At 36.7% G+C, this 23,488-nt stretch overlaps 2 protein-coding genes across 2 annotated transcripts; both read left to right on the top strand.

Annotated features, from left to right (window-relative positions):
• The first annotated feature begins 3,703 nt into the window (after positions 1 to 3,703).
• Positions 3,704 to 4,627, top strand: LOC142231049 (uncharacterized). Its single transcript, XM_075301668.1, has 3 exons — positions 3,704 to 3,709; positions 3,873 to 4,182; positions 4,231 to 4,627. Exons 1-3 carry the CDS (start codon positions 3,704 to 3,706, stop codon positions 4,419 to 4,421), a joined length of 507 nt encoding a protein of 168 aa, XP_075157783.1. The 3' UTR covers positions 4,422 to 4,627.
• A 15,322-nt stretch (positions 4,628 to 19,949) lies between these two features.
• LOC142231044 (uncharacterized) lies at positions 19,950 to 20,700 on the top strand. The gene is made up of 2 exons (XM_075301663.1): positions 19,950 to 19,955; positions 20,085 to 20,700. The coding sequence occupies exons 1-2, from the start codon at positions 19,950 to 19,952 to the stop codon at positions 20,685 to 20,687; spliced, it is 609 nt and encodes a 202-aa protein (XP_075157778.1). The 3' UTR covers positions 20,688 to 20,700.
• Positions 20,701 to 23,488: the final 2,788 nt, after the last annotated feature.

Here is a 23,488-nt window from a genome sequence, read left to right as displayed (position 1 = left end):
AAAATGGGTGCCGCGCGAGCTCACATTTGACCAAAAAGAACAACGTGTTGATGATTCTGAGCGGTGTTGCAGCTGTTAACTCGTAATACACCCGAGATTTTCCGTCGACATGTGACAATGGATGAAACATGGCTCCATCACTACACTCGTGAGTCGAATCGAAAGACTCAAAAGTCCGCTGGCAAAGTAATGGCCTCTGTTTTTTGGGATGCGCATGGAATAAGTTTTATCGATTATCTTGAGAAGGGAAAAACCATCAACAGTGACTATTATATGGCGTTATTGGAGCGTTTGAAGGTCGAAATCGCGGCAAAACGGCCCCATATGAAGAAGAAAAAAAGTGTTGTTCCACCAAGACAACGCACCGTGCCACAAGTCATTGAGAACGATGGCAAAAATACATGAATTGGGCTTCGAATTGCATCCCCACCCACCGTATTCTCCAGATCTGCCCCCCAGCGACTTTTTCTTGTTCTCAGACCTCAAAAGGATGCTCGCAGGGGAAAATTTGGCTGCAATGAAGAGGTGATCGCCGAAACTGAGGCCTATTTTGAGGCAAAACCGAAGGAGTACTACCAAAATGGTATCAAAACATTGGAAGGATGTTATAATCGTTGTATCGTTCTTGAAGGGAACTATGTTGAATAATAAAAACGAATGTTGACAAAAAAAAAATTTTTTTCTTTGTTAGACCGGGGACTTATCAGCCAACCTGTTATATGGGTACACAGAAAGAAAAAGCGTCCCCAAAAAAGTAGTGGTAATGTTATCTTTGGATCTGGAAGTGGTGCCAAATTGGGGCAGAAGTGATAAATTTAACATGGGCTTGTCATAGCCAAAAATAATCTACCGAAATTTCTGAATTCTGAAGTTGTTGATCAAATTTTTGTAGTTAGTATAAAACAATGTTGTTTTTGTTTTCGAAAAAATAATGTTTTATATCGAGTTTATAGAAAATTTTGTTATAATTTTATTTTTATACAAAATGTTGTCAATATTTTATTTCCATAGAAAATTTTATCAAAATTTTATTTCCATAGAAAATGTTATCAAACTTTTATTTCTATAGAAAATTTTATCAAAATTTTATTTCTATAGAAAATTTTGTCAAAAATTTATTTAAAAATTTTATATCTACAGAACATTTTTGCACAATTTTATTTCTTTAGTAAATTCTTGCAAAACTCTTCTATAGAAAATTGTACCTCTTAGTTGGAGAGGAACTCTTTGCAAAATCTACCAAAACATCAAGAATTCTACCGACATATTTGGAAGTGCTTTTAAAGTTGTGCCCGTACTTCCAAAATTGTTTGCTAGGTAATAATGGACCAATTTTATGGTTGTTAAAGGCTTTATACTAACATCGTGTACCACATGTACATATACCATGTACCAAATTTCAGCCGGATCGGATAAAATTTGCTTCTCTTAGAGGCTCCGAAAGCCAAATCGGGGGATTGGTTTATATGGGGGCTATATATAATTATGCACCGATGTGTACATGGTTGTTAGAGTCCATATACTAACACCATGTACCAAATTTCAGCCGGATCGGATGAAATTTGCTTCTCTTAGAGGCTCCGAAACCAAATCTGTGTGTCGGTTTATATGGGAGCTATACGTAAAAGTGGTCCGATATGGCCTATTTGCAATGCCATCCGACCTACATCAATAACAACTACCTGTGCCAAGTTTCGTTCGGAAGTTAGCATGATTTCAACAGACGGACGGACGGACATGCTTAGATCGACTCAGAATTTCACCACGACCCAGAATATATATACTTTATGGGGCAATATTTCGATGTGTTACAAACGGAATGACAAATTTAATATACCCCTATCCTATGGTGGAGGGTATAACATAATAAGGGGGCTGTATCAATATGAAAATTTATGTTAACAGTTTTTACATTTATATGTCCAAAATTAATTGAGGACATGTTAGGTACAAATTGCTCTATTGGTCCAAGAAGTCAAATCGAAACATTAGTCCCCTTTTATTGGATCTTTAATATGTCCAGATTTTAAATTTCAAGCAAAACCAAAAAAAATTTCCACTTCCATGCCCTTAAATTGGGAATGTGAGCTACATCGAAGCATGGATCGATATACTCGTATACCAAATCTATCAATGCTCTTAGATTTGAAAATTCAGGCAAATGGGATGAAAATTGCGAGGTCTATATGCTAAAGAATTCAAATCAGGGGATTAAATATTGATTGCAGGTACTGGCTTTTCTGAAGCCAACGATTTATTCGCTTATTAGGCCAAAGCGAAAAAAAAACAAGTAAGTTCGGCCAGGCCGAATCTTATGTACCCTCCACCATGGATTGCGTAGAAACTTCTACGAAAGACTGTCATCCACAAATTTCAACTCACATGGTTGTTAAATATCATATATTACCACCACGTACATAATTTCAACCAGATCGGATGAATTTTGCACCGGAGGTCAAATCTGGGGATCGGTTTATATGGGGCCTATATATAATTATTGACCGATTTCGACCAATTTTTGCATGGGTGTTTGAGGCCATATATTAACATCACGTACCAAATTTCAACTGAATCAGATAAATTTTGGTCTTCCAAGAGGCTCCGGAGGTCAAATCTGGTGATCGGTTTATATGGGGACCGATAATTATGGACCGATATGGACCAATTTTTGCGTGGTTGTTAGAGACCATATACTGACACCATGTACCAAATTTTAGCCGGATCGGATGAAATTTGCTTCTCTTAGAGGCCTCGCAAGCCAAATCGGGGGATCGGTTTATATGGGGGCTATATATAATTATGGACCGATATGGACCAATTTTTGCACGGTTATTAGAGACCATATACCAACACCATGTACCAAATTTCAGCCAGATCGGATGAAAATTGTTTCTCTTAGAGGCTCTGCTAGCCAAATCGGGGGATCGGTTTATATGGGGACTATATATAATTATGTAATTATGTGCACGGTTGTTAGAGACCATATACCAACACCATGTACCAAATTTCAGCCGGATCGGATGAAAATTGTTTCTCTTAGAGGCTCTGCAAGCCAAATCGGGGGATCGGTTTATATGGGGGCTATATATAATTATGGACCGATGTGGACCAATTTTTGCATGGTTGTTGGAGACCATATACTGACACTATGTACCAAATTTTAGCCGGATCGGATGAAATTTGCTTCTCTTAGAGGCCTCGCAAGCCAAATTTGGGGGTCCGTTTATATGGGGGCTATACGTAAAAGTGGACCGATATGGCCCATTTGCAATACCATCCGACCTACATCAATAACAACTACTTGTGCCAAGTTTCAAGTCGATAGCTTGTTTCGTTCGGAAGTTAGCGTGATTTCAACAGACGGACGGACGGACGGACATGCTCAGATCGACTCAGAATTTCACCACGACCCAGAATATATATACTTTATGGGGTCTTAGAGCAATATTTCGATGTGTTACAAACGGAGTGACAAAGTTAATATACCCCCCATCCTATGGTGGAGGGTATAACAATGACTGCTGCTTAACTTCAAGTAGGTAGGTCATTTTCATCATCACCACAACCACCGTCAGCATCAACATCAGCATAAATTTGTGATTTAAGGTATATAAAGGCAGTTGTAGTTTCAAGTAGGGCATCAATCTCTGGTCAACAGTCATTGAGTTTACAATACCAAGCACAAGATTACTAAGGTTATAACATGAAGGTATGTTGCGGAATTCCTTTATGTCAATGAATAAAGGACGATTACCGTTAGTGGAAATATTTTGCCTAACACTGTGGATTATCAGCTATATATTCCTTGGACTTTCGCTTAAGAAATATATTTAATTTTTGATTAACAAATTCGACCAACTTTTTATTACCAGGTTTTCGTATGTTTGTTGGCAGTTTGTGCTGTCGCCAATGCTGGCTTCTTGTTTGGAGGTGGTAGTGGTAGCGGTGGTGGTGGCGGAGGCGGCTATGGTGGCGCTGGTGGTGGCGGCGGTGGCTGGTCAAGCGGTGGCGGCTACAGTGGTGGAGGCGGTGGTGGCTGGTCCAGTGGCGGCGGTGCTGGTGGAGGCGCTGGCCCCACCACCATTGTCAAAGTAATCCATGAAGACGGCGGTGCTGGTGGAGCCGGTGGATGGGCTGCTGGAGGCGGTGGTGGATACGGAGGTGGTGGCGGTTATGGCGGCGGTGCTGATGCTGGTGGTGAAGTCAAAATTATTAAGGTCATCTCCCAAGGCTCATCCGGTGGTGGTCATGGCGGTCATGGTGGTCATGGAGGCTATGGTGGTGGTCATGGTGGTGGTCACGGTGGTAGCCATGGTGGTTCTTCAGGTGGACATGTCAAAGTCATCAAAATCATCTCTGAGGGAGGTGCTGGTGGTGGCGCTGGAGGTTGGTCCGGCGGTGGTGGTTCAGGTGGCTGGTAAATCCATCTTTCACCATTTCTCCCTCCCTCCTCTACGAAACCCATTTCTCATGTTTAGTTAACTTTGTGATATCTTGTTATTGATCGGCTTCGAGTTGAGTTTAAGAGCTCTTCTCTGTGGCTGAACCCTTGGCCACTTCAATTTTTCTGAAGTGGTGTTGTTATATTAGTGAATAAAATATTCATCTAATGTTTTTTGTTACATAAAAATAATTGTTTTTCAATCTTTTTTGTTATAAAGGGGTTAAGATTATCCAATGTGGAATATAAGCTCTATGATTTTATGGTATCTGCGAATTTTATTTCCTCTTTATTGAGCCATATTGAGAAATATTCAAGTGTTTCTGCCAATCTTTTGATGTTACACTTATTACGAAATTGTTCCACTTAAATAAGCTAATCAGACATCAATGTTAACCATAAAGGCTTCCAATTATTTAAAATGGCTAATTCCATGGGCATTGCATAGAAATGAAAGCTGTTATATACGCCATTGTAAATTAATGGGATTGCATGATTTCCAAAGTATTTCTTTCTCATAAACATTGCGAAGGGTTGGAATAGAAAACTAAAACGGAAATCGCTTCGGATATACAATACCAAACTATGTAAACGATGTAAGAGAAGAACATAATGCACATTGTTAGGTTTCCAAAAAGCGCCCTGGAAGCGTAGCTTTAGATGATTTCTAATTTGTTCAAATGTATGTCATATTAAAGAAGGTTTTCCTATGAACGGGATCCTGACATCCCGGTAAATTCGAAAAAATCCCGCATTCCCTGGAATGAAAAAGCCCGGGAAAAAAACTCTAGTTGAGGGATATACATTATGAGGATGGGATGTATTTATGTGACCAATACAACGATGCCTTACATACTGAAAAAAATATTGTCGTGAGGTCAAAGATTGCTGTAAAATACCAATGCAAATTTTGCTTAGCGTACACACAGAAAACAAATTTGTTGTGCCAACCAATTTTTTTTTGCCAACCAAATTATTTGGTCCCATCTACTATCAGAATATAACCGACAAAATTTGTTGAAGCAACCAATTGTTGTCTGGCACAACAGTACATAAAGTAGTTTAAAGAACTAAATTTTGGGCACATTAACAGTCTAATTAGCCAACAGAACCATTAAAATTGCATTCGTTTGTACAACCAACTAATTATTGTCCGACGACCAATACTTGCGAATTTAAAGAAAACATCATTTTAGTTTTTATTTTATTATATATTAATGTATATTCTAGTTATTGACCAAAAATAAACTTGTAAAAAGCCCTTAATGAACGGTAACAAATAATCCCATGAAATAGCTAAGGTGGAGATTTTCAAAATCTTCAAAACCACAATCAAGTATTTCCAATTGTTGTAGTACCACATTATCATCGTTGGACGCGTCCCATAGCAAATGAATAACATTGATTTTTCCAACTGCCGCCAATACTCACGCCCATACACTAATTTTGTTAGTTCGACCACGCTCAGTTAGTTCGACCACTCACAATCACGTGATCAATTTTCAGTGTGACTTCAATCAGGCTCATGAAATTTTTCTTATATATCGGCATCAGGAGAATGTTGAAATTTTGAGACCGCTGATGAAGCAGACAATCTATATATTTACCTTTCCCAACCTCGGTACTGGTAACATTTGCTAAGATATCTATAGAAATTTTATAGAAATTAAGGGAAATGATGAAGAGTAAGTTGCATTTTGATGTTTATCTTACTTACCTTGATGCAGCTACCGGAATTAAAAAATTATGAAAAAATCTAACTTGAATTTTTAAGTTTTATATAATTAATGAAACAAAAGATTATTTGTTGTCATATATGTAGTCCATAGCAACAATTTCCTTTTATAACTATCAAATCTGTTAACACAACTAACTTATTTGCTATACAGACTTTCAGTTGGGTTTGGTGATACATTGGCAAAACAAATTAGTTATCACAACAAGATCGAATAAATTGAAATAGTTGCTTACTTCAATATATAAATAGCGACCAATATTTGGTCGGGTGTACCAACTTTTAGTCACACAACTATTATATTGGTTACAGAAACCATTAAACAAGGGAAGTAACTAAAAATTATTCCAAACAATTAAAAATTGTGGGTCACCACAATCTATTTGTTGTCGTACTCGAATTCCAACCAATCATTTCTCTGGGTGTAGAAGACGCATTTCTCTAATATAAAGTTTTTTTCGATAAACTTTTCAATGAAGACGTATTGTCCTTATAATCCCAGCAAAAAAATTTGGAAGTTCTTCCAAAGGCACAACTTTAAAAGCACTTCCAGAGAATGCACTCCCAATGATGTTCTGTATTTTAACTACCCAGGAAGTTCTTTTCATTCAATTTTTTATAACATGCTCTTTTCATACTTTTAAGGAGTAATTTTAACTTTTTATACCCTCCATCATAGGATGGGGGTATATTAACTTTGTCATTCCGTTTGTAACACATAGAAATATTGCTCTAAGACCCCAAAAAGTATATATTCTGTGTCGTGGTGAAATTCTGAGTCGATCTAAGCATGTCCGTCCGTCCATCCGTCCGTCCGTTGAAATCACGCTAACTTCCGAACGAAACAAGCTATCGACTTGAAACTTGGCACAAGTAGTTGTTATTGATGTAGGTCGGATGGTATTGCAAATGGGCCATATCGGTCCACTTTTACGTATAGCCCCCATATAAACGGACCCCCAGATTTGGCTTGCGAATCCTCTGAGAGAAGCAAATTTCATCCGATCCGGCTGAAATTTGGTACGTGGTGTTAGCATATGATCTCTAACAATCGTGCAAAAATTGGTCCACATCGCTCCATAATTATATATAGCCCCCATATAAACCGATCCCCAGATTTGGCTTGCGGAGCCTCTAAGAGAAGCAAATGCCATTCGATCAGGCTGAAATTTGGTACATGGTGTTAGTATATGGTATCTAATAACCATGCAAAAATTGGTTCACATCGGTGCATAATTATATATAGCCCCCATATAAACCGATCCCTAGATTTAACCTCCAGAGCCTCTTGAAAGAACAAAAAAATTCATCTGATTCAGTTGAAATTTGGTACGTGGTGTTAATATGTGTCTTAGAAGTATTGTGTCTTAGAAGTATCCGCTGTTTGGCTCGGAATCAATACCAAAATTTTTAAAATAAAGACAAAATCGGCATGATTTTTTTTCAGTGTGGATGGTATAAAAACCTAAGATTTAGACAGTATCGATAACACAAGGGAACAATGGTTCTGTTGATTAAGAACTGAATATCGTTTTTAAGGTTATTTGGGACGCTGAATCCAAATCTGAATCGTTTTCAAGTTATTCCAAGTGCAGGTTTGGTTTCAGCGACCTCAAATTACTAAAAATTTGCTATTAATTTTAAATCAACAAAATAATTTTTGTTCTCCTGTGTAATATATGGAATAACGTTCAATATTTTGTTTTCGTTAATATACCAAAGCTGCATATCAGCTCCGCCCAGATATAATGACTGTCATTTAGTGAGTTGTAAACGAACTCTACTGTATTTTGTTATTACAGAATTTATGTATATCAATAGGCCAGTAATTAATTCAAATAAAATTATGCCTATATAAATAAAATCTCATAAACAATATTTTTATAGGTAGATGACACACTTATACCGGTATGGGCTTACATTTAAATCTGGGAAGGCAATGTCCATGAAAACTAGTATAGTTTTTGAAAACATCATCATTGCCATAATGATCTCGATTTACAAGTATGGATTTTGATCTACTCTTAAATGGATTTCGGTAGCTTGGCTACTGAAACCCCAAATATAATGATAATGATTTCAAAAGTCGTTATAAGTATATAAAGCTCATTTATGTTTTTACTAAACAATCAATTAATATTTAGCTTTGGGAGAGGTTAACAGTGTTAGTCTATTGATCAATTAACTACATGAATATTTGGATTTGCCCGAGATTGATTTTTGGCACAATTGAAGAAAATTCTTTAGATCTTTTTGGAAAGTTTAAAGTATATTTATAATTCGGGAGAACTAATACTACTGGTATGCCTTAGTTGGTTTGTTCTTAAAATTGGATGCGGTACCCATCCATCGCAAAGTTAATACCCTTTTTCGTATGAACTTATTTTAAGCTATAACTTTGCTTTAGAAAGGGAGACTGCAGTCAGAATAGAGGAGTAACTTCGTACGAATGTCAAAAAGGTCAATATCGAATAAGTGGTGTGTATGTGTATTATACTCGTATACTCTGATTCGTATATATCGACCTATAAATCATAAATGCAGATTTGCGAAATTTTATGCCATTTAAATATTTCCAATATTTTTTACTAATTCATTAAACAATTTAAATTTTGAGTCTAGACATTTTGTGAAAGTTTAAAAAATTTTGGCCAAATTGGTTCATATTTAAATATTTATATATGGGAATATAAACCTTTATATAGCTGCTAATTTAAATTTAAAGGTGTTAAGATGGTATCAAAAATGTTGGTATACATAGTAGTGAAGGGTATAATATAGTAGGCCCCGCCCGACTTTACACTTTTCTTACTTGTTTGTTTTAATTTAAATATTGAAAGAACAACAATTTTTCTAAAATAAAAAACAAGTAAGGAAAGTCGGGCGGGGCCGACTATATGACACGCGGACAATTATAAAGCAGCCACTCTTTTACAACATGAGCTGTATATTTTGGGTCGTTGTCTTGGTAAAAATGAAATCAGCTACCAATGCCCAGCTTTTCCGCACTTTGCTTCAAATTATCTTTCAAAATAGACAGATATTGCATGTTGCCTTCAATAAAAATGAGATTTCCAACACCCGCAGCAGAGCAAGAACCCAAAACCATCACATGCCCTCCGCCGTGTTTAACAGTTGGCCGTAAATGCTTTGGGTGCAGTTCTTCGTTTGCTTTTCTCCACACATTTCTTCTACCATCTGACCCAAAAAGGTTGAATTTCGACTCATCTACGAATAGAACATCTTTCCAAAACGAAAATTCTTTTGCTGTATACGCATGGGCAAATAGTAATCGGTCTCTCTTATTCTTAGCACTTACGAACGGTTTCTTTCTTGATATTCGAAATCCTGATATGTGGAGAACTATTCTGATAGTTTCTGCATGGCAATTCACTTGGAGATGTTTGGCCACCAAATCTCGAATATTTGGAGCAATTAGTTTGGGGTTAGATCGACATTTATTTACTATCCATCGTTCATCTCTGTCAGAAAACAGTTTTTTTGAACTGGATCTCGGCTTATCAATGATCCGATTTTCATCGGTATACCTTTTAATTATATTTTTAATGGTTCCACGAGGGACTTGAACCATTTCTGCAATTCGCCTTTGACTTACGCCGTTTTTAAAATGATTTATTATTAAATTTCGCATCTCAAACGAAGTGTGAGGTCCCATTTTTAGATTGTTTTATCTTTTTTTAAGAAAATTTTAATCGACCACTTTGTTGCGTGTTTGCGCTTTTAATATTCTAAGAACATTGTAATGTAACAGGTAAAAGCAAATGTGATGAAATACTGGAAGAAAACCGTTATATTTTTGCCATTTCTTTTGGTGGGCCATTTTCACTGTGGCATGATATTTCTGACATTTCTCTTAAATGTCTGATTCCAATAATTTATAGCTGAAACCTGAACTTTATACTCACCAAATATTGTTATTAATTAGATTTACCTAAGAGAAAACTAACATTTGGATCTCTAATTGGCCAAATATGAGATAAAATTTCAAAATATTTACATTTACTCTGGTGGGCCATTTTCACTGTGACTCACTGTATATGGGAGCTATATCTAAATCTGAACCGATTTCAATCAAATTTGGCACATATGACTATATTACTAATTGTACTCCTAGTGCAAAATTTCAACCAAATTGGTCCAAAACTCTGGCCTCTGGGGCCATATAAGTCCATATCGGGCGAAAAATAGGTATGGAAGCTATATCTAAATCTGAACCGATTTCAATCAAATTTTGTCACACATGGCTATACTATCAATTGTACTCCTTGTGCAAAATTTCAAGCTAATCGGGGTAAAACTCTGGCTTCTGGGTCCATATAAGTGCATATCGGGCGAAAGATATACATGGGAGCTATATCTAAATCTGAATCGATTTCAACCAAATTTGGCACGCATAGCTACAATGCTAAATCTACTCCCTGTGCATAATTTCAACCAAATTGGGCCAAAAATCTGGCTTCTGGGGCCATATAAGTCCATATCGGGCGAAAGATATATATGGGAGCTATATCTTAATCTGAACCAATTTCAATCAAATTTTGCACACTTGACTATACTACTAATTGTACTCCTAGTGCAAAATTTCAACCAAATTCGGCCAAAAATCTGGCTTCTGGGGCCATATAAGTCCATATCGGGCGAAAGATATATATGGGAGCTATATCTTAATCTGAACCGATTTCAATCAAATTTTGCACACTTGACTATACGACTAAGTGTTACGTTTGTACAAAATTTCAAGCAAATCGGTATAAAACTCTGGCTGCTGGGTCCATATTAGTGCATATCGGGCGAAAGATATATATGGGAGCTATATCTAAATCTGAAGCGATTTCTTCTAAAACCAATAGGGTTATATTCTGACCCAAATTAGGAACATGTGCCAAATTTGAAGGTGATTGGACTTAAATTGCGATCTAGACTTTGATTACAAAAATGTGTTCACAGACAGACAGACAGACGGACATGGTTATATCGACTCAGGGACCCACCCTGAGCATTATTGCCAAAGACACCATGTGTCTCTCTCGTCTCCTTCTGGGTGTTACAAACATATGCACTAAATTATAATACCCTGATCCACAGTGTGGGGCAAGGTATAATGATCTAGATTCTTAATGCAGTTAAGATCCAAATTAAAATATTTTTAAAATAATTTAAAATAACTTCATATCACTTTTAACACGTAGTTTTTATACAAAATTGTTGGGTGATCCAATACGTATGTGCGTCACTGTATATACGTCGCTCAATTTAGCCAAATTTAGCCATAATACTCTTATTTTACTCAAAATTCAAATTTTGATGTATTAGCCGATCTTATGTAGACTTGCATATAGCCCTCACATAATAATTTTGCCCGATTTTCGAAAATTTGGATTTTTTAGACACACTAAATGAGCGATTTCCTCTTCTGTTAATAATGAAATCTATATTAGTGGCATACTAACTATGTAAGTGTAAAATCAGCTATAGCTCCTAATAACAGACATTTATGTTCAGATTGTGATAAAACTCCCGCAAACATGTACCCCTTATGTTCTTAAATATGGAATTCTAGAATTCTACCAATATACCATTTTTGGTAAATTTCTAATATTATGTTAATGTGATAATGTCTCACGAAAATCGTCCACATCCACGTCCACAGAGGTATCCGTGTTTACTCCACAGATCTGCCGATAATAATGTCGTAAAATGTGTGGCTTCACTAATTGAATAATTGAATACTTTATCATTTTATAGAACCACTGTGCGATCATTAGATTTTTGATATAAAAAATAGGCTTTTATTATATGAATGAATATTTATGGTTTGAAACAATCTAAGTGTACGATACTATATATTTAAATATAAATATTCATACAAAGTTAATTGGTTCTCAATCTACTATCATGAGTTGTGCGCATAAGTTATAAATGATTGCTTCCTATAAAATAGTCATTTAATATTTAAAGCTCACTAATTTGGTTCACGATTTTTGAGTGATATAGATGTAACCCTTTCCAGATTAGTTTTGAATGTGTGTTATGAATTATTATTCTTAACATCATTGGCTAGAACATAATAATAGTAACGGATCCGAATTTTATGTACTTTACATACTTTTTACCACATTTTATGTACTTTTCACTACAACAGGCAGACAACAAATCTCAATAGCATAGTTGTCGTTGTTGTATGGTAACTGGTTAGTTTATTCCTACACTGAAAGAAGCATGTTCGGTTCCAAAGATTTCGCCTCTACACTAATGAGTTTAGTATTGATTCCGAGCCAAAGGTTCGCAGAAATGAAGTGAGATAAAATTTACGACTCAATTTTCTTTGAAATTTATGTTTTACGTATTTAATTCTAAAGGGTGATACGGTCAAAATTTGGTCAAGGGAAAACGCGTGTAAATCGGTATTTAAAAAATCTAATTAAATTTCTTTTTCAAGTTCAATTAGTATAAAATTCAGGAAAAATATTCAGTTAGGCTTTCGCTTTTCCAAATCCGAATTGCCGGGCCTCACGCTTGACACCTCCCATCAGATTTTGTACAGCCACCTTGTCCACCTTCTTCGCGGCAGAAAGCCAGTTTGCCTTGAACTGCTGCTCGTCCTTAGCAGTTTTTTTGTCTGTCCCGGAAGCTGCTTGTAGTCGGCTTTGACGTAGGTTTCGTCGTCCATTACCACGCAGTCAAACTTCGTCAGCATCGTCGTGTACAGCCTCCGGGATCGCGGTTTGGCCGTCGTATTTTGTTTATCATCGCGATTTGGAGTCACTACCTTCTTCTAAGTCGATAGTCCGGCTCGTTTTTTGGCTCGATGCACGGTTGTAGACGATACACCCAGCTTATTTGCGGCATCTCGGAGAGGTTAGGGTTTCGCTTGAAACTACTGGCAACCCTCTTTGTCGTCTCAGCGGCTTTCGGTTTTCGATTTCCCCCCGATCCAGACTTCCTGGCTGTCGACAAACGTTCCTCAAACACTTTAATTACATTTGTAATGGTTGATTTGGCAACTTTTAGCGATTTTGCCAGCTTTGCGTGCGAGTAGCTCGGATTTTCGCGATGCGCGAGCAAAATTTTGATACGCTGCTCTTCTTGCTTGGACGGCATTTTGACAACTGAAGAGTGAATTCCACAATCGAAATAGGAGCAACATTCTACACACACACACCTTCAAAATGAGGCGTGTTCAGGTTTTTTAAATGCAAAATTGAAAGAAATACGTCAAGTTTATATTGACCAAATTTTGACCGTATCACCCTTTAGTTAACACAAAAATGTATTCGTTTTTTTCAGCGTTTTTCTTTATGTGCGATTAGAGTCCTTTAAAGTCATATTAACGACAACTTAAATTTCCAAATTCGAACTCGATTTCAAGTAGTCGCAAAAAAAAAACCTTTGAAATAAAGAGTTAAAAAAAGTTCCTATTTCTAAACAATTTTTTACTTTGTTCAAAATGCAAATCGTCAACAACTTTAAAGACGATGTCATTAATTTTTAAGAATTATTAAAGCCAAGTTGAGCTTAGTGAAACAAAATTTTAAGGTACACAATTTAACACAAAACGACTTCATTGAAAAGTTCGTTGACTTTTTGACAAGCAAAAAAAAAAACCTTCTATCAGTTTCAGTAACTGGGACGAGCGGTCGGACGGATCACTTTTATGTATAGCTTCCATATAAGCCGATCTCCCTCTTTGAATTCTGGAGCCTCTTGGCGTGGTAATTGTCATTTGATTTGGTTGAAGTTCGATGTCAGTCCTCTAAATATCATGCAAAAATGTCCAAATCGGTCTATAATTATATGTTGAGCCTCCTGGAGGAGCAAATTTCATGGAATCCGATTGAATATTGGAAAGTAACGTCAGTATAGAAAGGTAGAACATTTTATACCATTTTTTTCTATTACGAACCGTTATGGACTTTTGCGCGGTAATTATATGGGGGCTATATACAATTATGAACCGATATGGACCAATTTTTGTGTGATTTTGATCGATTTGGATCGATATGGACCTACTTTGGCATGGTTGTTTCAACTGAATCGGATCACAATGGACTGAATAGTCTAAGTGAGCCTGAATCGGGCTGCCACTTTAACCTAACTGAATCGAATGAAATTTCCTGCCCCAAGAGGCTCCAAAATCAAATCAGGGCATCGGTTTACTTGGGGGCTATACATGATTATGGACCGATATGTACCACTTTTAGCATGGTTGTTATAGACCATATAGTTACACCACGTACCAAGTTTCAACCGGATCGGATGAATTTTGCTTCTCCAAATGGCTCCGGAGGTCAAATCTGGGGACCGTTTTATATGGGGGCTATATATAATTATGAACCGATACGGACCGATAGTTGTTGCATGGTTATTAGAGACTATGTACTTAGACTACGTACCAAATTTCAACCAGATCGGATGAAATTTGTTCCTCCAAGAGGCTCCGCAAGCCAAATCTGGGGGCCCGTTTATATGGTGGCTATACGTAAAAGTGAACCGATATGGCCCATTTTAAATACCATCTGACCTGCATCAATAACAACATACGGATGGACGGAGCAAATTAGAGCAATATTTCGATGTGTTATAAACGGAATGACAAAGTTAAATCACACATATTATGTTATATGGGGGGTATATCCTATGGTGGAGGGTATGGTTAATACAAACAAGTATATACAGCAGTAAGTTCGGCCGGGCCGAATCACCATGCATCAAATATTGGGGTTTCCTTTGAAATTTCAGGAGGGTTTGAGGACAGATCAAGCAGAGCAGTTCAACACTTCCCGAAGATAAATTTAAATATTTTACCTATCATTAACATCTCTTTTAAGTGTGCAAGAAAATTATAAAATAACGTCTTGATTTGAAATCTTTAATCTATAGATTTTCTCCCGAGAAGTAAAATCTGGAAATTTTACATTGAGTTTCAAGCAATTTTCATGATCAGTGCGCCTTCTATACCCTCAAGAAGAGAAATCAGTCCATATGGAGGCATTACCAAATGAGCCGATAAAAACTTAATCCGATACACGTTTTTGTGAGCCTAAAATAATAAAATATTTACAATTTCCGGCAAATCGGATAAAAACTACGGTTTCTAGAAACCCAAGGAGTTAAATCTGGAGATCGTTCTTACGGGGGCTATACTAAAATATGGACCGATACTCACCGTTTTCGGCACACCTTTTTATGGCCCGAAAATACCTATAGATTTCCAATTTAAGGCAAATAGGATAAAAACTTCGGATTCTAGAAGACCAAGAAGTAAAATCGGGAAATCGGTCTATATGGGGGCTATACCAAAATATAGACCGTTACTCACCATTTTCGGCACACCTCTTTATGGTCCTAAAATACATCTAGATTTCCAATTTCAGGCAAATTGGATAAAAACTACGGTTTCTATAAGCCCAAGACCCGAAATCGGGAGGTCGGTTTATATGGGGACCATACCAAAACATGAACCGATACTCGCCGTTTTCGGCACACCTCTTTATGGCCCGAAAATACTTCTAGATTTCCAATTTAAGGCAAATAGGATAAAAACTTCGGATTCTAGAAGACCAAGAAGTAAAATCGGGAAATCGGTCAATATGGGGGCTATACCAAAATATAGACCGTTACTCACCATTTTCGGCACACCTCTTTATGGTCCTAAAATACATCTAGATTTCCAATTTCAGGCAAATTGGATAAAAACTACGGTTTCTATAAGCCCAAGACCCGAAATCGGGAGGTCGGTTTATATGGGGACCATACCAAAACATGAACCGATACTCACCATTTTCGGCACACCTCTTTATGATCCGAAAATACCTCTAGATTTCCAATTTCAGGCAAATTGGATAAAAACTACGGTTTCTATAAGCCCAAGAAGTAAAATCAGGAGATCGGTCTATATGGGGGCTATACCAAACCATTGACGATAGGCACCATTAGCAGTACACTTTTTGATGGTCCTAAAATACCTCTAGATTTCAAATTTCAGGCAAATTGGATAAAAACTACGATTTCTCTAAGCCCAAGACCCAAAATCGGGAGGTCGGTTTATATGGGGACTATCAAACCGAAATAAGCCATCTTCGAACTTGACCTGCCTGCAGACAAAAGACGAGTTTGTGCAAAATTTCAGCACGATTGCTTCATTATTGAAGACTGTAGCGTGATTACAACAGACAGACAGACAGACGGACATGTTTATATCGTCTTAGAATTTCTCCCTGATCAAGAATATATATATTTTATATAAGCGGAAATCGATATTTCGATGTGTTACAAACGGAATGACAAACTTATTATACCCCCGTCACCATTTTATGGTGGTGGGTATAAAAAAGCCTATTAAAAACGTTTTTAATTAAGTTTGACAAAATTTTCAATAGAAATAAAATTTTGACAAAATTTTCTATAGAAGTAAAATTTGGATAAAATTTTCAATAGAATTAAAATTTTGACAACATTCTCTTTAGAAATAAAATTTTGACAAAATTTTCTATAAAATAAAATTTTGTCAAAATTTTCTACAGAAATAAAATTTTGCCAAAATTTTCTACAGAAATAAAATTTGACAAAATTTTCTATAGGAATAAAATTTTGACAACATTTTTTTTATATTTCTCCTATGTTACGTATAACATGAAACACAAAGAAGACTTAAATTATAGGCATTATACTAGAGTCGTCATCGGTTTTCACAGTTCTCTTACTGAGAGAAGAAAGGAGTTTAATATGGGCCAAGAGAAAACAAGGATATTGAAAAACGGATGAATTATCACAAACAAGTAAGGAAAGTCTAAAGTCGGGCGGGGCCGACTATATTATACCCTGCTCCACTTTGTAAATCCACATTTCGATACTATATTAAATCCGTCAAATGTGTTGGGTGCTATATATAAAGGTTTTTTCCCAAATATACATTTAAATCTGACTCCATCTGAACAAAATATATAATCTATAGACTTTAAATTTAAGTCGGCTAATGCCCTGGGATGGTACACTATGTTAGTAAAAAACCAGTAAGGAAAGTCTAAAGTCGGGCGGGGCCGACTATATTATACCCTGCACCACTTTGTAGATCTAAATTTTCGATACCATATCACATCCGTCAAATGTGTTGGGGGCTATATATAAAGGTTTGTCCCAAATACATACATTTAAATATCACTCGAACTGGAAGAATTTGATAGACCTCTACAAAATCTATAGACTCAAAATTTAAGTCGGCTAATGCACTAGGGTGGAACACAATGTTAGTAAAAAAATATGGGAAACGTTTAAATCTGATGCAATTTTAAGGAAACTTCGAAAAAGTTTATTTATGATTTATCGCTCGATATATATGTATTAGAAGTTTAGGAAAATTAGAGTCATTTTTACAACTTTTCGACTAAGCAGTGGCGATTTTACAAGGAACATGTTGTTATTTTGACCATTTTTGTCGAAATCAGAAAAACATATATATGGGAGCTATATCTAAATCATAGCTACAATGCTAATTCTACTCCCTGTGCAAAATTTCAACTAAATCGGAGTTAAAAATTGGCCTCTGTGGTCATATGAGTGTAAATCGGGCGAAAGCTTTATATGGGAGATATATCCAAATCTGAACCGATTTCAAGCAAATTTGGCACGCATAGTTACAACGCTAATTCTACTCCCTATGCAAAATTTAAACTAAATCGGAGCAAAAAATTGGCCTCTGTGGGCAAATGAGTGTAAATCGGGCGAAAACTATATATGGGAGCTATATCTAAATCTGAACCGATTTTGCTGATATTTTGCAAGCTTTTCGAGACTCATAAAATATTCGGATGTACGGAATTTGAAGAAGATCGGTCGATATACACGCCAATTATGACCAGATCGGTGAAAAATATATATGGCAGCTATATCTAAATCTGAACCGATTTTTTTCCAAAATCAATAGGGATCGTCTTTGAGCCGAAACAGGACCCTATACCAAATTTTAGGACAATCGGACTAAAACTGCGAGCTGTACTTTGCACACAAAAATACATCAACAGACAGACAGACGGACATCGCTAAATCGACTCAGAATTTAATTCTAAGCCGATCCGTATACTAAAAGGTTGGTCTATGATTACTCCTTCTTGGCGTTACATACAAATGCACAAACTTATTATACCCTGTACCACAGTAGTGGTGAAGGGTATAAATATGGGAAACATTTTAATCTGAACCAATTTTGAGGCAAATTCGCAAAAGTGTATTTATGATTTATCGACCGATAGATAACATATGTATTAGAAATAAAGGAAAATTTGATCACTTTTACAAGTTTTCGACTTAGCAGTGGCGATTTTATAAGGAAAATATGGGTATTTTGGTCATTTTTGCCCAAATCGGAAAAGCATATATATGGAAGCTATATAGAAATCTGAACCGATTTCAACCAAATTTGACATGCATACTTAGTATTTTAATTCTACTCCCTGTGCAAAATTTCACGTAAATCGGGCTACAACTTTGAAATCTGTAGTCATATGACGGAAAATCAGCCGAAAGATATATATGGGAGCTATATCTAAATCTGAACCGATTTGAATAAAATGTAGCACACTTGACTACACTACTAATTGTACTCCTAGTGCAAAATTTCAACCAAATTGGGCTTAAACTCTGGCTTCTGGGGCCATATACTTATTGTACTTATTGTTCAAGCAAATTAGGGTAAAACTCTGGCGTCTGGGGCCATATAAGTCCATATCGGGCGAAAGATATATATGGGAGCTATATCTAAATCTGAACCGATTTCTTCCAAAATCAATAGGGTTCTATTCTGACCCAAAACAGGAACTTGTGCCAAATTTGAAGGCGATTGGACTTAAACTGCGCCTAGACTTTGATCACAAAAATGTGTTCACAGACAGACGGAAGGACGGACAGACGGACATGGCTAGATCGACTCAGGGACCCACCCTGAGCATTATTGCCAAATACACCATGCGTCTATCTCGTCTCCTTCTGGGTGTTGCAAACATATGCACTAACTTATAATACCCTGTTCCACAGTATGGCACAGGGTATAAAAAGCCAAAATGTTTTGCTGCGTATATTCCACAATGAAAGGGAGCACATAGACATTAACCTGAACTGGTAGATCCTCTACATCAATTTTAATTTAAATGGCAATACCAACAGTGTATAGGAAAAAACGTATAAAACGAATGGATATGAATTGGAAAGTTGAAATGAACTTGATTTTTAGCCATTTTGAAGTTTTCAATGTTACATTCTACCACGTTCTTAAATTATGCTAGACAAAGAATAGACAAAACCTCAGATGAAGAAGCCTAATAAAAAATCACCTAACTTAGGGAATAACTACATTAGAAGTTTAGCTACAAAAAAAAACCCTCTTATAGAATTCTCGATAGTTAAACAACTGCCCAAAAACACTAGGGTTATTAGCATTTTGATCCAGTAATAAAAAATCACTTTACCACCGATTAACATAAATGCTAGTCGATGATGTATTAATTTTCTTTGCATAAGAAGGTGTCTAGATTAAAATTGTAGGTTGGTTGTCATGATTTAACCTTCTTCTTCTTCTTATAATTTTGTTGTACTGTTTTCAGCCAAAATATGCCAATTTCCATATATGTTTTTTGTTAATTACCAGGTGCGGAAGAATATTCTATGTGATCACTGTATGGGATCACTGTATATAAAACTGTAGACATTTCATTAGAATCACCAATCTTAATTCAGTTCTTGGTTGATTCGGAATCGAGTATGAAGGTATGTATATTTGAGGCTCAGAATAAAAATAATTTGCCTAACACTGTGGATTATAGGCAAATTTTTTTGACTCTCAGATGCTGGGAAATGGAGGTGATTTAAAAATGTTATCTTGATATATTTTTTTAGGTTTTCGTTTGTTTACTGGCGATCTGCGCCGTGGCTAATGCCGGTTTCCTATTTGGAGGCGGTAGTGGAGGTGGTGGTGGCGGCGGCGGCGGCGGTGGTTATGGTGGTGGCCACGGAGGCGGTCATGGTGGTGGTCACGGAGGTGGTCATGGTGGCGGATATGGTGGTGGCCATGGAGGTGGTGGTGGCGGCGGCTATGGCGGTGGCGCTGGAGGCGGTGGTGGTGGTACTACCATCATTAAAATTATATCCAGTGGTGGATCTAGCGGAGGTGGTGGAGGTTATGGCGGTGGTGCTGGTGGCGGCTATGGCGGGGGTGCAGGCGGTGATGCTGGTGGCTGGTCCAGTGGTGGTGGTTCCGGAGGCTATGGTGGTGGTGCTGCTGGCGGCTATGGTGGCGGCCAAGGGGGTGCCTCTTCCGGCGGTTCTGTTCAAGTCTATAGAGTCATTACATCCAGCGGTGGTGGTGATGGCGGCTACGGCGGCGGTGCTGGTGGTGGCTATGGCGGTGGTGCTGGTGGCGGCGCTGGTGGTTGGTCCAACGGCGGCGGTGCCGGCGGTGATGCTGGTGGCTGGTCCAGTGGCGGCTCCGGTGGTTGGTAAATTATCCACCCTAGTGATACATGCTTTTGTTTAGATAATTTTGTAGTCCTTTTTTATACGCTAGAAAATATTATATAAAATTCACTTGTTGAAGTAGTCAATTGCGTTTTCATTTCCTTACTCATATCACATAGGCAGACCATTACCATTTGCATTCAAGATTAAAAAGAATGCTACGATATTTACAGCGATATACTTGTACAGTCAAATTGTTGGAAAATTCACTATTAAGCGTTTGTTTCAACCGGATTTTATAAAATTAACCCCACCGTCAAATCTAGGGGCCGATTTTTATTTGGAAGCTATATTCAACCCTAGAAAGCTTAACCTACTGAAAGTCTCTGATAAGCTAAACATACGTCTGTGGGACGTATAATAGTTTGTCATCATGTGGACAAAATTTGTCGACATTTGTTTTAAATTTTTATACACTAAACCACATAGTGGTCATGGTCCCAGCAAAAAAAATTGGAAGTTCTTCCACAGGCACAACTTTAATAGCACTTCCAGAAGATGTACGCCCAATGATGTTCTTTATTTTAACTACACAGGAAGTTCTTTTCATTCATTTTTTTATAATATGCTTTTTCATATTTTTAATAGGTAATTTTAACTTTTTATACCCTCCACCATAGGATGGGGGGTATTTAACTTTGTCATTCCGTTTGTAACACATCGAAATATTGCTCTAAGACCCCATAAAGTATATATATTCTGGGTCGTGGTGAAATTCTGAGTCGATCTAAGCATGTCCGTCCGTCCGTCCGTCTGTAGAAATCATGATAACTTCCGAATGAAACAAGCTATCGACTTGAAACTTGGCACAAGTAGTTGTATTGATGAAGGTCGAATGGTATTGCAAATAGGCCATATCGGTCCACTTTTACGTATAGCCCCCATATAAACGGACCCTCAGATTTGGTTTTGCGGAGCCTCTAAAAGACGCATATTTCATCCGATCCTGCTGAAATTTACTACATGGCGTTGGTATATGGTCTCTAACAACCCTGCAGAAATTGGTACACATCGGTCCATAATTATATATAGCCCCCATATAAACCGATCCCAAGATTTGGCTTGCGGAGTCTATAAGAGAAGCAAATTTCATCCAATCCGGTTGAAATTTGAAACTTGGTGTTAGTATATGATATCTAACAACCGTGCCGGAATTGGTCCATATCGGTCCATAATTATATATAGCCCCCATCCGGTTCATCCGATCCGGTTCAAATTTGGAACGTGGTGTTAGTATATGGCCGCTACAACCATACCAAAATTGTTCCATATTGGTCTATAGTTATATATAGCCGATCTCCAATCACACAAAAATTCACATTCACACTCGAGCCAAAAATTATCTACCAACATTTGATTTCTATAGAAAATTTTGCCAAATATTATTTCTATAGATAATTTTGTCAAAATTTTATCTATAGAAAATTTTGTTAAAATTTTATTTCTATAGAAAATTTTGTCAACATTTAATTTCTATAGAAAATTTTGTCAAAACTTTATTTCTATAGAAAATTTTGTCAAAATTTTATTTCAATAGAAAATTTTGTGAAAATTTTATTTATATAGAAAATTTTGTTAAAATTTTATTTCTATAGAAAATTTTGTCAAACTGAATTATATACGTATTTAATCGATCTTTTTTGATTTAATATATACCACGTATGGACTTACATACAATTTAGAAGACGGTGTTAGGAGGTTTTAGGATACCTTGCCATCGGCAAGCGTTACCGCAACTTAAGTAATTCGATTGTGGATGGCAGTGTTTAGAAGAAGTTTCTACGCACTTCATGGTGGAGGGTACATAAGCTTCGGCCTGGCCGAACTCACGGCCGTATGTACTTATTTTGTTTCAAATTGGTTAAAAACAGTTTACTAAGCGATCAGCGCCATATTTACCACAAAGTAATCTAATTTACCACCCTTCAAGTGTTCAAAATTTCATCGAAATCGGTTCAGATTTAGATATAGCTCCCATATATATGTATCGCCCGATATTCCCAACTGTGTCCATAAACCCCTTATTTATTAACCGATCTTACTCAAAATTGGCGTACTCTAATCTTCTGTAGTACTAACTATGTATATGTGCAAAAAATCATGGAAATCGGTTCAGATTTAAATATAAATCCCATATATATGTATCGTCCGATTTTCGGAATTTGGTCATAATAGCCTTATTTTTGACCGTAGTGGCCTCATTTATCGCCCGATTTTCGAAAATTTGGTCATAATAGCTTTATTTTTGACCACAGTGGCCTCATTTATTAGCCGATCTTACTCAAATTTAGCACAAGGTAATCTTCTGTAATATCAACCAAGCCTGCAAAATATCATCCAAATCCGTTCAGATTTAGATATAGCTCTCATATCTACACTGAAAAAAAAGCATACTCGGTTCCAAAGAATTTGTCTTTACGTTAACAATTTTGGTATTGATTCCGAGCCAAAGAAGCAGAGAATACAAGTAAGGATACTTTTAAGACACACTCAAAAAAAAGTGAACTCACTATTTCACTAAAGCCAATTTAACTATATTTTAGTTCATGAAATTATTATATTTGGAGAAAGTTTCATTTACTCTAATAATTTTTTGCGTACGTTAGTTAAATGAACTAAAAGACGGGAAAAAATTATACGCAAATGAAGTAAAAAGTTTTACTAAAGTACTTCTTACAAAATAGTTCATTATTTCTTAAAATTTGTAAATTTTACTACAACAGCGTCCATCATGAACTTCGTATGTCACTAAAGACATTCTTGCAATTTTGAACTCCAATTTTTTC

The sequence above is a fragment of the Haematobia irritans genome, chromosome 3 (genome assembly GCF_050003625.1).
Source record: "Haematobia irritans isolate KBUSLIRL chromosome 3, ASM5000362v1, whole genome shotgun sequence".
NCBI classification, from domain to species: Eukaryota; Metazoa; Arthropoda; class Insecta; order Diptera; family Muscidae; genus Haematobia; species Haematobia irritans.
The sequence above is the reverse complement of the archived record's forward strand: the minus strand, read 5'-3'. Positions and strand labels throughout refer to the sequence as shown.